The 16,696-nt window shown below is 36.9% G+C and overlaps 1 protein-coding gene across 1 annotated transcript in view; it reads left to right on the top strand.

Annotated features, from left to right (window-relative positions):
• The window catches only part of CASP8AP2 (caspase 8 associated protein 2), a 39,342-nt gene extending 23,659 nt beyond the window's left edge, over window positions 1–15,683 (top strand). Inside the window, exons 4-10 of the mRNA XM_061206943.1 lie at window positions 467–567; window positions 1,135–1,209; window positions 2,444–2,559; window positions 7,186–9,407; window positions 10,440–13,572; window positions 14,646–14,745; window positions 15,317–15,683. Of these exons, the coding sequence (XP_061062926.1) occupies window positions 467–567; window positions 1,135–1,209; window positions 2,444–2,559; window positions 7,186–9,407; window positions 10,440–13,572; window positions 14,646–14,745; window positions 15,317–15,373 (5,804 nt within the window). The 3' untranslated portion in view covers window positions 15,374–15,683. The remainder of the gene's footprint in view (window positions 1–466; window positions 568–1,134; window positions 1,210–2,443; window positions 2,560–7,185; window positions 9,408–10,439; window positions 13,573–14,645; window positions 14,746–15,316) is intronic.
• Window positions 15,684–16,696: the final 1,013 nt, after the last annotated feature.

The raw sequence follows: 16,696 nt of genomic DNA, 5'->3' as shown, positions 1-16,696 counted from the left end.
GTCTTTAACTCATTTCGAGTTGATTCTTGTGTGTGCTGTAAGATAAGGGTCCAGTTTCATTCTTTTGCTTGTGTCTGTCCAGTTTTCCCAACATCATTTATTGAAGAGACTACCCTTTCCCCATTGTATATTCTTGGCTCTTTTGTCATAAATTATGACCATATATACCTGGGTTTATTTCTGGGCTTTCTATTCTGTTCCATTGATCTATATGTCTGTTTTTATGCCAATAAAATACAGTTTTGATTACTATAGTGTTATAGTTTGAAATCAGGAAGTGTCGTGCCTCCAGCTTTGATCTTCTTTCTCAAGGTGGCTATGGTCATTCACAGTCTTGTGGTTCCATACACATTTTAGGATTGTTTTTCCTATTTCTGTGAAAAATGCCATTGGAGATTTGACAGGGATTTCATTGAATCTGGAAATACATATTTTAATGTAAGGTTTTTTTGTTTGTTTGTTTTAGACAGTGCTACCAAATCGTCTGTACCATCCAGAAATTGTTTGGATTTATATGAAGAAATCCTGACTGAAGAAGGAACTGCAAAGGAGGCAACATATAATGATGTATGTATGGATTACCAGAATTTTGAAGGACAGTTACTTTGCTCTTTTGTGGCTCCTGAAATGCAGACATCAGCTTACTATTGAATAGACATTCTGTGTTTGGGAAGCAGCTCTTAGACTAAAAGAATATTTAAGTCAGTTTCTGCCTTCAGATCTGCTTTTTAAAACAATGTTTTCTGGATGCTTGCCTAGATTTAGTTATAATTTTGCTTGATTGAATTTAAGTGTCTGACTATATAAAATCTCAACAGGCAATCAGTGTGATAAAATATTTTATTTTTTCATGATTTATACAAAGTTATAATTTGTACCAAGACTTCATGCAAACAAATTTCTTTCTACCTTATTTGAATTTTAAACTTTGGAGATCGAATGTGAAACTAAAGAAAATACATTATTGGTAGGCCCAACTTTAAAAACCAGTAATCTAACTAAATATCTATTAGTAGAAATAGACCTCATATACCCTTATTTGTGGGTTGATTTGCAAAGTTTTAAATATTTTGAAATGTCATTTAAGCTAAGAAAATAATTTAGAATGATGCTTGATCTTTTTATATCTTACAGTTGCAGGTAGAATATGGAAAATGTCAGCTGCAAATGAAAGAGCTGATGAAAAAGTTTAAGGAAATACAGACACAGGTAGAATTATAATGAATATTTTATTTTTGCCTTGTTAGCTTTTTTTAAATAAATTTATTTAATTAATTAATTTATTTATTTTTGGCTGTGTTGGGTCTTCGTTGCTGCGCGGGCTTTCTCTAGTTGCAACGAGCAGGGGCTACTCTTTGTTGCGGTGCGCGGGCTTCTCATTGCGGTGGCTTCTCTTGTTGCGGAGCACGGGCTCTAGGCGTGCAGGCTCAGTAGTTGTGGCTTGTGGGCTCTAGAGCGCAGGCTCAGTAGTTGTGGCGCACGGGCTTAGTTGCTCTGTGGCATGTGGGATCTTCCCAGACCAGGGCTCGAACCCGTGTTCCCTGCATTCGCAGGTGGATTCTTAACCACTGTGCCACCAGGGAAGTCCCCGCCTTATCAGCTTTTAAAACCAAAATTTAATAAAATTTTTTGTTAAAATTAAAATGCTAAAGTGTTGGCAGGTGGTAAGGAAACTTTAAAAAATATTAAATGAAAGAGCAAATCTGGCAAAACATGCATTATTTCCAGTGTCAATGAAACTGATAAAGGAAAACTGCTTGATTTGTTAAATGATACTGACAAATGATCTGCTAGACTAATTAACAGTTAAATAATAGAGAATTCTTAGAGATTGTATCAGGTGGTTTAAAAGAGAATGGTTTGAGGAGTGAAGCTTTAGAATGGCTGTTGGGGAAAAATGGTGATGCCTTAACAATTTTTGCCAGAGAGACATTTTTTGTGATCATGCTGCAAAGTCAGGAATGTCCTGTCTTGTTCTGATTTTTATTTTTTGGTAAAGTTGTTTCTCTTCCTTCACCCTCTCTCCCAAAGAGCCAGTCAATCCTCAATTCATTCTTTGTTCACCTGAGAATTAGTACATTGTTGCAAGTTAAACCTCTTGTTGTTAAATATAATAAAAATTTTATCATCTTCAAAATAATGACCCATTTTCAAAATAATGACTCTTTTTCTTGTTATTTATTGGTTTTTCATTTTGATCCCTCTTTTAAGTAGTTTCACTTTAAATAGCTTTTCTTTGGTGCCAGTTTTCTTCTTTGAATCTCAGCTGCCCCATTTGTATAGTGAGCATCACTGTACTCCTCCGAAGACTATCTTGAGAATTGCATAAGATAAAATATGTGATGCGTGGCATGTAGTTAGCATTCAGTAATCAATAACTGTTATAAATAGTTTAATAATCCTGTCGATATATACTTTATTAAATGTATTTTATGATGTTTAGAATTTCAGCTTAAAAAATGAAAACCAATCTCTTAAGAAAAATATCTCAGCACTTATCAAAACTGCCAGAGTGGAAATAAACCGCAAAGATGAAGAAATAAATAATCTTCACCAAAGGTATGATTGAGGGATATGGATCTGTTTGTAAATTACATGGGTATTGATAGGTGGAATATTTTTAACTTTGGAAAGCTAATGAAAATCATGCATTTTATTAAATATTTAAGGTTTTACTGAAAGTAAGCGACTAATATTCTAATGGTATATTATCGTAATGATATCTATATGATTATTAATAGAATATTGCCACATACCTCTCTGAATATATTCAGTTTTGTAATACACTGGGATCTTGTTCTGATATCCTTTGGTCCTGAGAAGATGGTGGTGTGTGTCATGGGTTCTTCTAGGCGCCCATCAAATTACTAAAATATCAGGAGGATGTCTGTGTCATATACTGTTAACAGACAACCCTTAAAAATCTGTCAGTTATATATTCTTTTTTAAAATATATATATATATATTCTAAAAAAACATTTACTTATTTATTTATTTTGGCTGCACCGGCTCTTAGTTGCGGCACATGGAATCTTTTTAGTTGCGGCATGCGGACTTCTTAGTTGTGGCATGTGGGCTTCTTAGTTGAGGCATGTGGACTCTTAGTTGTGGCATGCATGTGGGATCTAGTTCCCCGACCAGGGATCGAACCTGGGCTCCCTGCATTGGGAGGGTGGAGTCTTACCCACTGGGCCACCAGTGAAGTCCCTCAATTATATGTCCTTTTCCCTCTTAAATGGATTTTCTACTTAATTTCTCTCTCTCCCTCTTTTGGTTAGGGGCAGTATTTGGCTCCAGAGAATTTCATATCTCTCCTCCCCTTGATAGTCAAACCTCCAAAACACTTATCTAAACGTGCTGTCTCCATTTTCCCACTTCCCATTTCTACACACTCTTGAACCCATTCTACTCTGATTTCTTCCTCCAAAACAGCTGTGACTACCACTAAATTCATCACATAGTTTGACTTCTCATTTTAACTTGTCTTTATACACTATTTGACATAGTTGACCCTCTTTTCTTGAAATAGTTTCTCCCTTGGGGTTTCATGATTTTTAGTTTTCTTCCTAACTTGAGATTTATTTTTCTGTACTTGGCTAAGTTGGAATTCCTTAAAGCTCAAAACTATGTCCTTTCCTTTCTCTATCAGTATTTTCTTATGATGTAATCTTACTTGTACTAGTCAGTTCCATTTATATGTAGATACTACTTCACATCTGTACAAAATTTTCAAAATTACCTCATCCACAACAGAATTTAAGATTGAACCCCTTCCATTGTTCCTAGCTCAGTGGATTCCCCATCATTTATTCAGCTGTGCAAGCTAGAGTGACTGAGGGGTGGAATGACCATTTAATTTATTGCCCAAACCAGGGTACTTTTGAGAGTAGAAGGAGGGGCTATTAATAATTACACTGACATTGCTTGGCAAACTGGGAAATATAGTCACCCTGCATAGGAGTCATCATTGACACTTAGCTCTTGGTCATCCTTCAGATCCAAATTCATTACCATGTCCTTTTTTTTTTTATTTTTTTTTTATTTTTTTTTACCATGTCCTTTTGACTTATGTCTTTATGATCTCTCAGGTTGTTCATTTCTCTTCCATTTCTACCGTTGTTGCTGCCCATCAACTCTCATCTGAACTGGTAGTAGTCTTTGTGCTCAAAACTCTGCATCCGCTCTTGCTCTTTCCAGCCTGTGATTTCTCACTTCTCGATATTAAAGCCACGGGATGCTTTGTAAAGCACAACTCTGGACATCTGTCACAGAACCACCCCATCCCACCCCTTTTCTTTCTTTTTTTTTTTTTAAATGATATATTTATTTATTTATTTATTTATTTTTGGCTGCACCAAGCAGCTTGCAGGATCTTAGTTCCCCCACCAGGGTTTGAACCCAGACCCCAGGAATGAAATGAGAAGCTGGGGAAAGCTTCTCATCCTAACCACTGGACCGTCAGGGAATTCCCCCACCCCTTTTCTTGATTAAAACACATCAGTGGCTTCTCATCGTTCTTAGGATAAAAGATCATAAATCTTACCTTGGTCCACAGAGCTCTTCACCATATGGTCCCAAACTACTTTTCAGGCCTTGTTTTCAGTGTTTGCCTTTGCCTAGGTATCATAGCTCTAGTGTATCTCCTGCATTCTTTCAGTTTGTTGGGTGTACCATGAGCTCTGAGTTGCATGAACTGTTTCCACTCCCTGAAATGCTCCTCTCCTCCACCTGCTAAATACCTACTCATCTTCAGGTCTTGGCATAAGCATCGTTTTCATGCGGGACATTTGTCTGTTCTCACTGACTAGGTCGAATCTCTTTTTTGTAGCTTCATTTACACTTGCAGTTTAAAAAATCATGAATGGGATCACTTAGTGTTCTTCTCTTCCACTAAACTGTAAACTTCATGGGAGCAGGAACCATGTCTTTGTGTCCTCACCATTTATTGAGTATCTACCATGTGCAATAAATGTTTAAAGAGTGAAAGAAGATAATCCTATGTGTGGACCATATGATATTATAAAGCATTTTAGGCCTTTTGAAAATAAAGATGGTTGTGTATGTTTACTAATCTAAATCCCACAAGGTGCAACAAGTATAAGATTGATTCCTGAAGTGTTGGGGAAAATTTTATATATATTTGAATCTTTTAGGGGAGGGGTATAATGTTTGAATAGAGTGAAAATTCAGAGAAACTAGGTGAATAAATGATGTGTTATTTCATTAGATTGTTATACGTGGTAATATTGATACATTATCTAATAAATATTCTGTCAAATATTTGCACTTTTTCTTTGTGAGCTTCAGCTAGTACTCTAATGGTAAATGTTTATCATTTTGCTGAAAGTTCATTTTTAATAGAAAAAAACAGAAATATTGATATAAGATAAAAATTTTAAAGTGTAAATTCTGGAAAGTGTTTAATGCAGAGGTTTATTTTAAAATAAAACTTTTGGGACTTCCCTGGCGGTCCAGTGGTTAAGACTCCACGCTTCCACTGCAGGGGCACGGGTTCCATCCCTGGTCGGGGAACTAGGATCCCGCATGTTACATGGCGCGGCCAAATAACAACAATAACAACAACACAAAATAAAACAAAACTTTTGATAGTATTTTATTTAGTGTGGAGTTCCGTTAAATGTGTATTACGAGCTCTGTGGGCTAGAACTATCTTTTAGGACCTTACATTTTAATAAGTATGACGTATGTTACACGTGTACGTGCTTTGTTGAATGTGAGTCCTTTGTTGGATAAATTTATTGCAGACATCTTCTCCCATTCTGTGACTTGTCTGTCACTCTCTTTATTGTGTCTTGTGAGGAATAAAAGTTCTAAATTTTAGTGAAATTCAATCATTTTTTTTTTTTTTATGGTTAATGCTTTTTGTGTTCACATTTTCCCAGTTGTCTCAAAGGTATCTCCTCATGTTTATTTTTTTGAGTTTATTTATTAGTTTACTAGGACTGCCATAACAGAGTACCACAAACTGGGTGGCCTAAATAACAGAAATTTGTTGTCTCACAGTTATGGAGGCCAGAAGTCCAAGATCAAGGTGTCAGTATGATTGATGCCTTCTGCGGGCTGTGTGATGGGTCTGCTCCAGGCCTCTCCTTGGCTTGTAGATGGTCGCCTTCTTCTGTGTCTTTCATAAAGTCTTTCCTCTATACATATCTCTGTCCAAATTTCCCTTTTTTACAAAGACACTAGTCATATTGGATAAGGGTCCGCCCTAATGACCTCACTTTAACTTGATTATCTCCAAAGACCCTGTCTCCAAATAAGGTCACTAGTTTGAGGTACTGGGGATTAAATTTTGAGGAGACGCAGTTCAGCCCGTAACAAGATCCACATAAGGTCTACACATTGCCTTAAGTTGTATGTCTCCTGTGTCCTCTTGTTTTATAAAAATCTTCCCTTATTCCTGAGACTTTTAAGTTTTGATGTTCTCTACACATTTAGTACTGATTAGGCATAGATTTATGGAAATTCAGGGAAGTTATAGAAGTTCAGGAAGATGGCTATATTATTACAAAAAGCTAAAATGAGCTATTTACATTTTATTTTTAGGAAAACTGCCAGTTTTCTGAAAACCTTAGGAGCTATTTTAAACAATAAATACATACCATTCCTCTAGGAAAGAAACACAATTCTATTTTTCTTTTTGCACAGTATGTAACAATTTAAGATGGCTATTGACGCTTTGGGTTTTACTGTGGGGTTGTATGTGAAACAGAAAACTAGGATAGGGAGCTACATAGAATCGTATTTTGATCGTCTCTGTTCTCCAGCAAGGTTTCACTTTCCCTTATGTTTCAGTTGGGCTAGAGTGAAGGCAAGAAAATAATGTCACTTGTTCTAAAAGAAGTGAATTTGTGGTTAGTTTGAGAGTTGCGCACCTGTAGTGAAGGAAATCTGAAAGACGTTGGCAAGTGCTGGGCTAGAACTGAGAGGTCCTCCAGGCTTTGTTTGAGCAAAGCAAATGAAAGAGAGTTCCTTGTTTTAAAAACTGGCTCATTTAGTTGGAAGCTGGTAAATTCTTACTACTCATGCTTTTATACAAAGTAAAATTAGTTTTGCCAGTATGTGGGCCCCCCAGTTTTAAAGTGTATCACATGTGATTCAACCTTGGATTATTAAAAAGGAATTAACTTTGTTTTTTTGGTGTTAATTTCTATTTCTCAATAGATTGTCTGAGTTTCCACATCTTCGAAATACTCATAAAACTTCAAGGATACCAGATATAGTTAAAACAAAAGGTCTTAAATCCAGATCTCTCCATTTGGATGATTGTTCAAAGAATGATCACAGAGTGAAAAGTGATGTTTCTAAAGATGTACATTATAGCACTTCACTGCCATACTTCGAAAAGGAAGGAAAATCACATTTTGAAAAAAAGGGCACTTCACATTTGCCTACACCTGTTGAAAAACACTCCACCAATGGCATTTGGTCACGTTCCCATTATCAGGTTGGTGAGGGTAGTTCCAATGAGGATCACAGAAGAGGGAGGAAAGATAGTAGACATAACCAGTACTGCAGAGGGACTGACAGAATACGAAAAGACTTGAACACTAGCTGTGGTGATGGTGAATCGAGGAACATAGAGGCCAGTCAGAGGCTACAAGGACGTCCTGAGAAATATAGTAAAGGTGAACCAAAGGCTGAAAGCAAAAATTCAAAGTTTAAAAGTAACACAGATTTGGATTATAAAAATGAACACAGTAGCTCTTCTTGGGAGAAAGAAAGCTCTAGAGACAGGTCACACACTCGACTAGAATCTCAAAGTGACAAAAAACTCGAAAGACAAAGTGAAAGGTCACAAAATATAAATAGAAAAGAACTTAAATCACAAGACAAAGAAGAAAGGAAAGTTGATCAAAAACCTAAATCAGTAGTAAAAGACCAGGATCATTGGAAAAGATCTGAACGAGCATTGCTTCCTTATTCCAAGAAGGAACTAGCAAAGTCTTCTCATAATTCAAGTAAATACCATCCAGAAGAGAGAAGAGGCCGGGAAGATTGTAAAAGAGACAGGGCTGTAAGTAATCATAGTTTTCAAGAAGGAAGATGTCCGTCCTCTCTTTCAACCAATAGAACTCACAAACACGTTGACTCCAAGGAAGTTGATGCTGTGCACCAATGGGAAAATGCACCTTTAAGGGTAGAAAGGCATAGAACTGAAGATAAGCGGAAAAGAGAACAAGAGGGCAAAGAAGAAAATAGGCATATGAGAAATGAAAAAAGAGTACCTGCAGAACATCTGCAGAAGACAAACAAAGAGACTAAGAAAACCGCTACAGGTTTAAAGAGACAGAATGAGCCAAAAAACGATAATGGTGAAGTCTCTAATAATGATGTTTCTGAAGGACTGGCTAATAAAGAGCCAGCAGTTAAAGCTGAGAATGGTTCAAATGAAACACAAAACAAAGACTTAAAGTTAAGCTTTATGGAAAAATTGAACTTAACTCTTTCTCCTGCTAAAAAGCAGCCTGTTTCTCAGGAAAATCAGCATAAAATAACCGATACTCCCAAATCTAGTGACATATGTGATTTGGAGTCCTTGGTGCAGGCTAAAACTGTGACATGTATTCCCTCTGTCAGTGAACATATCACAGAGGAAACCAAATCAGAGTTATTGGAACCAAAGGATGCTCTTACAGCAGCATCTGAACCCAGGACCAGTGTTTCAGAAAGGAAAATAGAAGAAGAAAATAGTTTGTTCATTAAATCTGTTGCGAATACTGTGCATTGTGAAATGCCCATTTGTGGCACAGAGATTTCCTTCTCAGCATCTGTGGAAATGCAACAAACAGAATCCTTGTTTCCATCATCAACAGAAATGGAACAGACCATTAATGGTGCCAGGGCAGCAGTTCCTGTGGTAATGGACACAGTACAAACAAATGTTTCTCAAAACTTTGGTTTAGAATTGGATACCAAAAGAAACGATGACTTAAATTCTTGTAGTATTTCCGAAGCTACAGAAATGAAGGAGGCTTTTTCAACCAAAGTGACCAAATCCAATGAAAGCATTTTGCAGCCTTCAATTGAAGAAGCTGGCATTTTGCCAACAGTCCTTTCAGAAGATGGTAAACCAAACCTTGAGCCTTCTCTTGTAGATGCACCACTGGTTGAGAGTAAGTCTTGTCGCTTGGAGCCTTGCTTACCTAAAGAGACTCCAGAATCTTCACTTCAGCAGACTGAGTTAACGGACCACAGAATGGAAATTGGTGAAGCAAACTCAGTATATCATGATGATGAGAACTCAGTTCTGAGCATTGACCTTAATCAGCTGAGACCTATTCCAGAAGCCATCAGTCCTCTGAATAGTCCCGTGAGACCTGTAGCAAAAGTTCTTAGACTGGAAAGCTCATCTCGAGTTCCATTATATAATAACAGTCATAAAGGTAATAGTTTATATTATCTCCTATAACTTATATTTTTGTGAGAGTGTAGAATATGTCAGCAAGATGAATCAGTGCTTTTAATTTATTTATTGATATTTATTTAAAAAATTTTTATTGGCATATAGTTGATTTACAATGTTGTGTTAGTTTTAGGTGTGCAGCAAAGTGAATCAGTTATACATATACATATATCCATTCTTTTTTTTTTTTTAATTCTTTTCCTGTATAGGCCATTACAGAGTATTGAGTAGAGTTCCCTGTGCTGTACAGCAGGTTCTTATTAGTTATCTATTTTATATATAGTAGTGTGCATATGTCAGTCCCAGCCTTCCAATTTATTCCTCCCTGCCCTTATCCCCTGGTAACCATAAGTTTGTTTTCTACATCTGTGACTCTACTTTTCTATTGTAAATAAATTCATTTGTACCCTTTTTTTAATATTCCACATATAAGTGGTATCATATGATATTTGTCTTTCTGTGTCTGACTTAACTTCACTCGGTATGACAATCTCTAGGTCCATCCATGTTGCTGCAAATGGCATTATTTTGTTAGTGCTTTTTATTTGATAACTTAATTATTATTCAGACCTTTGTTGTTACCTAGAAATGTACATTGAGCCTTTAGTCTAGATTTAGGTAATTCTTATTTATACAACAAAAGGGAATCGTAGAACAGATTGTTTCAAATACTCCTTGCTTGCTTTCAGGTATATTTTTGTTGTCCAAAAGCCACCATCAAATGGCATAGAGTAGGTGATGCTGCTAACATCAAGTAAAGAAACCTGAACAGTTGGTTGCTGGTTATCCAAACGACCAAACTCTATACTATCACTATTGTCAGGTACTGTCTGAGACCAGTAAAGACCAATGACATGAGTAAGTGTTAGAGTAATATAGTGTAAATAGTGTAAAAGCTACTAAAATAATAAATTGCCTCAACATTTAATTTTTTCTTATATTTAGTTTGGAAATGTTAAATGACAAAGACTTGGTAGTCATGTGACTATAATATGCTTTTTTTCTTCCACAGATGTGTTTCCACGAAATTCAGCTCATTCTACCTCCAAGAGTCAGTCTGATCTCAATAAGGAAAATCAAAAGCCAATTTGCAAATCTGACAAATTTACAGAAGCAGACTCCCACAAGAATTCATCTTTAGATGAATTAGAAGAAGGAGAAATTATAAGCGACAGTGAAAAATCTGAACCACAAAAACGTTTTGACAAAAGTACCAACCCAAGAGCTTCTGCTGAAGTGCAGAACACAAAAACTAGCCCAGGAAGTAGGAAAAGCACTGTGCATTTGGATAAAGACAATAGGAAGATATCTTCTATAAAAATCCATCAGACCAAAGGCAAATGGAATAAAAGACGAACTGAATCTAGCAGATCTTCAAAAACAGAGAAGAAAGATAGGTCAGTGAGCACTTCCAGCCTGGAAAAAATAGTTCCAATTATTGCTGCACCCTCTTCTGTCCGAGAGGTTGTGCACATGTTACGAATGATAAGAAAACACGTAAGGAAAAATTATATGAAATTCAAGGTAAAATTTTCATTAATACAGTTTCATAGAATTATTGAGTCAGCAATTTTGAGTTTTACATCACTAATTAAACACCTTGACTTATCCAAAATCTCTAAGTCAGTGACTACTTTACAGAAGAATCTCTGTGATGTTATAGAATCCAAACTTAAGCAAGTTAAAAAGAATGGCATCGTGGATCGTTTATTTGAACAGCAGCTACCAGATATGAAAAAAAAATTGTGGAAATTTGTAGATGAACGATTTGATTATTTGTTCACAAACCTTAAGAAAATCTTAGTAAAGTTTTGTGACTCCATAAACATTGGCAGTGACAGTGACGAAGGAAAACTTGAAAAGATAAATAAAGAGAAAGCACAATATTCAAATTGTCAGAAGGGGAATGTAGGCAGCTCCAGCAAAGAAATGTTGAAGGAGAAATCCCCCAAATCAGAAGATTCTGGTTACTCTAAGTCTTTAGTAGGTTGTAAAAAATCTGAGGAAAAACATCAAGAGCAAAATAATTCCAGTATTAACACAGTAAAGCACAACGTTAAAAAAAGTACTAACACTTGCTTTGATAATATTAAGAACCCTCAATTTGAAGAGCCTTCCTTGGAACCAAACTGCCCGAGCACCCCAAAGGCAGGAAAAATGGAAGGCAGCACCATAGAGGACGCACAGGCATCCCAGCACGCTGCTTTGAAGCCAGAACGCAGTTTTGAGATTCTTACTGAGCAGCAAGCATCTAGCCTTACTTTTAATTTAGTGAGTGATGCACAGATGGGAGAAATATTTAAAAGTTTGTTGCAAGGTTCTGATCTTTTGGACAACAGTGTTAACTGTAACGAAAAAAGTGAGTGGGAGTTAAAGATACAAGGGAAACCGATGGTAGAGAGTCTTAAATGTGAATCTCTACCAGCTTGTACAACGGAAGAGCTCGTTTCAGGGGTGGTTTCTCCCTGTCCTAAGATGATTAGTGATGATAATTGGTCATTATTGTCATCTGAGAAAGGTCCGTCTCTGTCTTCAGGGCTTTCGTTGCCAGTTCATCCTGATGTGTTGGATGAAAATTGTATGTTTGAAGTGTCCACTAACATAGCTTTGAGTAAAGATAATGTATGTAGTTCAGAAAAGAGCAAGCCCTGTGTTTCCTCCATACTTATTGAAGATCTAGCAGTCTCTTTAACAGTACCATCACCTCTGAAGTCAGATGGTCATCTCAGTTTCTTAAAGTCAGATGCTTCGTCTAATTCAACGCCCGAAGAAGTTATTAGTGCCCATTTTAGTGAAGATGCCTTACTTGAGGAAGAGGATGCATCTGAACAGGACATTCATTTAGCCCTGGAGTCTGATAATTCAAGCAGTAAATCAAGTTGTTCTTCATCATGGACAAGCCGGTCTGTTGCTCCAGGCTTTCAGTACCACCCTAATCTACCCATGCACGCTGTCATAATGGAAAAGTCCAACGATCATTTCATTGTGAAAATACGCCGTGCGGCACCATCTACCTCCCCTAGTCATAAACAGAATATGGTAGCTGATAAATCTTTGCCAAGAGTGGAAAAGGAAGCTGATGAAGCAGTGGAGAAAGAATATATTTCATGTCAGTACAGAGTTTTTAAATCTGTGGAGGAATTGAAAATTTCCAGTAAAAATGTTGATAGCAGTAAATCAGTTCATGAAGAACAGGACTGTATGATACAAACAGAGGTTCCCGATATATATGAATTTCTTAAAGATGCTTCAGGTAAAGTGGTTCATAGTACTGAAGTGGCTGAGGAATATTTCAAGTTGCATCAAGTATGGGAACCAAAAGTACCTGAAAGTGTTGAAGAATTGCCTCCAATGGAAGAAATTCCACATTCTGTCGAGGATCATCTTCGAAACACATATATAGACCTCACGAAAGATCCAGTCACCGAGACCAAAAAGTTGGGGGAATTCGTAGAAGTAGCAGTTTTAAATATTGAGCAGTTGGGATGTTCTGGAAGCAGTGTGGATCAAAATGCTCCAGTATTAGACAATATGCAGCCTGATACTGTAGATGCTTTTATTGATTTGACACAAGATGTTTCAAGTGACAGTAAAAATGAAGGTAACCGTCCTGCTTTAGCTGTTGAAGACTTGGGGTGTCAGGTGATATGTGTAGATGAAGATAACTCAAAGGAAGAAAAGGTGCAAGTGGCAAACAGGCCTTTGGAATGCGTTGTTGAGGAAGGCTGTATCGATTTAACCTCGGAATCTCCCAGTTCGGGTGAAGTGAAAAAGGTTGATTTAAAATCAGAGTTGGCATCAAATTCTGATAGTTCAGAGTTGCCTGGGGCTTTGGATAATGCGCACAAAAAGAGGAAAAATCTTTCTGATCTAAATCCTTCTTCTCAGAAAAAACAGAGAAAGGAAACACACTTAACCGGTAGGGAAAAGACCAAGAAAGTTACCCAAGATTCTGGTGAGAATGGTGATGCTCACCGAAAGAAAGCCAGTAAGAAAAAGGCCCCTGTAGTGACTAAAGATCGCTCGTCATTAAACGAAAGCCCAGGGACTAAGGATGCATCAGCAGCATCTGCCACTTCTCTTACAAGCCTTTCTGCAAAGAATGTTATTAAAAAGAAGGGAGAAATTATAGTTTCGTGGACAAGGTAAGAATCTAATGAGACTATTAAATCACCAGGAAATTTTGAGATACCAGAAATCTGTTCTGTCATGTCATCATAGTTTTATCCCATCTTAAAATAGGGAAAGTGATGACTTACTTCAAAAGTGGCCAAAGTTGGTAGAAGTTAAATTCTAGGATACAACCCAGCTGTACTGTAGAACAGTCTAGAGCAGTGGCTTTTAACCAGCGATGTGTACTAGCACCGTGGACAGAACTTTTCATTATGTTTTTAACTTCACTTTTCAATGAAAAAGAAAAATTCTTTCATTTGTAAGGAACCTGGTATACGCACATTTTAGAAAGGAGGAATGACAGGTGGTGAATAGGACAAAAAGTGTGGGTGTTTGTAATTTGAGTTTTCCCCCGAAATTAGAAGCTTCAAAAACAGGTTGTACTTTTGACTTTTATGTGAGATTTTTAAGAAATGCAGATTTAAAGACCCCATTTCGGATGTCAAGGTGACCACAGTTGGGAACCATTGAACCAGAAGTGCATGATCTCTAGACCGGCTAGAGTGCATAATGAGAGAGACTGAATTTTGTTGAAATTGGTGATCAGTTTTGTTTAAGACCTCAGTCCTCTATGCCTTCATTTCGGGTAACCTGCAGATGGTAAAATCCCGGAGACTATAATAACACACATTGGTTCAGACCATGTAGAAAAAGCAGAGGTCTGGGGATTAGAAGATCTGGCTTCTGTGTTACTTTTTGGTTCTTCTCGCTTATCAAGTCTGTGATCACATTTGGGCCCTAACTTTTAAAGTACTATACACACTACTGGTAGAATTTTTAAAAATCTTTTATTTTGTCATTAGAAACATACATTAGTATTTGTTTTAGAAAATTTGGGAAATATGTATGAACTCAGAGATTAAAATCATCCATAATCTTATCTCTCAGAGATAACCATTGTCCATATTTTAGTATATACACTTGTTCTTTGTTTATGGGTTTTAATAAAAGTGTCAACTCTTATTGGTAGATAGTAAGGCAATGGAATTTTTGTTACCTTTCTGTTCGAACCTACAAAAGCTAAATAACATTTTTCCCCCTTCAGAAATGATGACCGGGAAATTTTATTGGAGTGTCAGAAAAAAGGGCCATCGTTGAAAACATTTTCTCATTTAGCTGCCAAGTTGAATAAAAATCCATATCAGGTAACTACCCCAGTTTTACATCTCTATTGTTTCACAGATGTTACTACTCTAAGTATTTAGATTTGATTTTTAATGTGTTTAAAATATATAGCTATTTGTTAGCAAACTTCTTTAAAAGTATGGCTCTTTGGAGAACTCCCCGGTGTTCCAGTAGTTAGCACTCCATGCTTTCACTGCCGAGAGCACGGGTTCAATCCCTGGTCGGGGAACTAAGATCCCGCAAGCTGCGTGGTGCAGCCAAAAAAAAAAAAAAAAAAAGACTGTTAAAAATTTGGTGATCGTGGAAGAAGTTTGAAACAATCCTAATTCTTTATTCTGTTGTTCTGCCATTTACTTATTTGATCTTGAGCAATTTTGTAATGATATTTGCTTGTTTAAGAAAGTTTGATATTGAAAAGTTAAACTAGCAATTACCTTTATTATGAAGATACTTTGTTTTTCTAACTATTACTTTACCTTTATAATTAAGGGTAACTTTCTCTGTCTTTAGATGGTTTGTGAAAATATTCATCAAAGATAAAAAAAAAAATACTGAGATATTTATAATTAACCCTCATTTAAAATTTTTCAGGTCTCAGAAAGATTCCAGCAGCTAATGAAGCTCTTTGAAAAGTCAAAATGCAGGTAGTTAATGGTTACACTACAGGAGGCTAGTAAAGTAAATGTTTGACACTGTGCCTGTGCAGTTAATGGCCTGTTAGTCGTTGAAGATGTGAGTGGTGGGTGAGAGACATCCAGTTGAGTTCCTGTTTCAGTCACAGGTTGGAGAATTGTTGCTCGTGCAGGCTTCTAAGGCATCTCATCCACAGGGACGTGGTCAGTGAAGCCTGCTGCAATTCAGATCAGCATCTCTCCTCAGCCTTCTGAGTGTTGATGAGTCTAAAGTGGGGGGAAATCCATTTGATGATTGATAATAAATTTTTATCGATGAAGAAAAACAAAACATTCTTGAGGGAATTCCCTGGTGGCCCAGCGGTTAGGACTCTGTGTTTCCACTGCCAGGGGCCTGGGTTCTGTCCCTGGTTGGGGAACTAATATCTTGCGTGCCTCATGGCTCAGCCAAAAAAAGAAAAAAAAGGAAAGAAAACATTCTTAAATAGCAGTATATTGCATAGCCAGTGAAATCTGTGCAGTCATTGTAATTTAACATTTTTTACATTTTTAATTAGGAGTGCTAGAATGCTTTAAAATACAAAACATACATTTATAAACATGAAGTCCATTGTCATCTGAAGAGGTGACATGATTTACCATGTTACATTATTAATAATGTTCACAGACATGTTTTTTTTTTTTAATATTCTTTATTTATTTATTTTTATATTTATTTTTGGCTGTGTTGAGTCTTCATTTCTGTGCGAGGGCTTTAGTTGCAGCAAGTGGGGGCCACTCTTCATTGCGGTGCGCGGGCCTCTTCACTATCGCGGCCTCTGTTGTTGCGGAGCACAGGCTCCAGACGCGCAGGCTCAGTAGTTGTGGCTCACGGGCCCAGTTGCTCTGCAGCATGTGGGATCTTCCCAGACCAGGGCTCGAACCCGTGTCCCCTGCATTAGCAGGCAGATTCTCAACCACTGCGCCACCAGGGAAGCCCCAGACATGTTTCTTTAAGCCATTCTTATACGGGTTTATTAAGGCAATAATGTTTATCAGGTATTTCCTATAAGACCTGAGCCAATTGCTTAAATATTTTGGACTTTTATGTAAGGAAAATTGTAAAGATATTTAACACATCACTAGTTTTCAATTGATTTGTAGTCATAATTATTTGAATCCAGAACGCCCAACTTTAAATAAAACTAACTCTGAAGAAGAACCATATTTGGACATTGATCTCATTGTGAAGGGTTCTGAATACTTTTGAGTTATAAAAATCTGTTTCTAAACCCAGTGTAAATTACTGTCTTTAGATAATCTGTTCATTTCAGTATCCTCTCAAAGCAACTAGTTTGTT

The sequence above is a fragment of the Eubalaena glacialis genome, chromosome 12 (assembly GCF_028564815.1).
Source record: "Eubalaena glacialis isolate mEubGla1 chromosome 12, mEubGla1.1.hap2.+ XY, whole genome shotgun sequence".
NCBI classification, from domain to species: Eukaryota; Metazoa; Chordata; class Mammalia; order Artiodactyla; family Balaenidae; genus Eubalaena; species Eubalaena glacialis.
The sequence above is the reverse complement of the archived record's forward strand: the minus strand, read 5'-3'. Positions and strand labels throughout refer to the sequence as shown.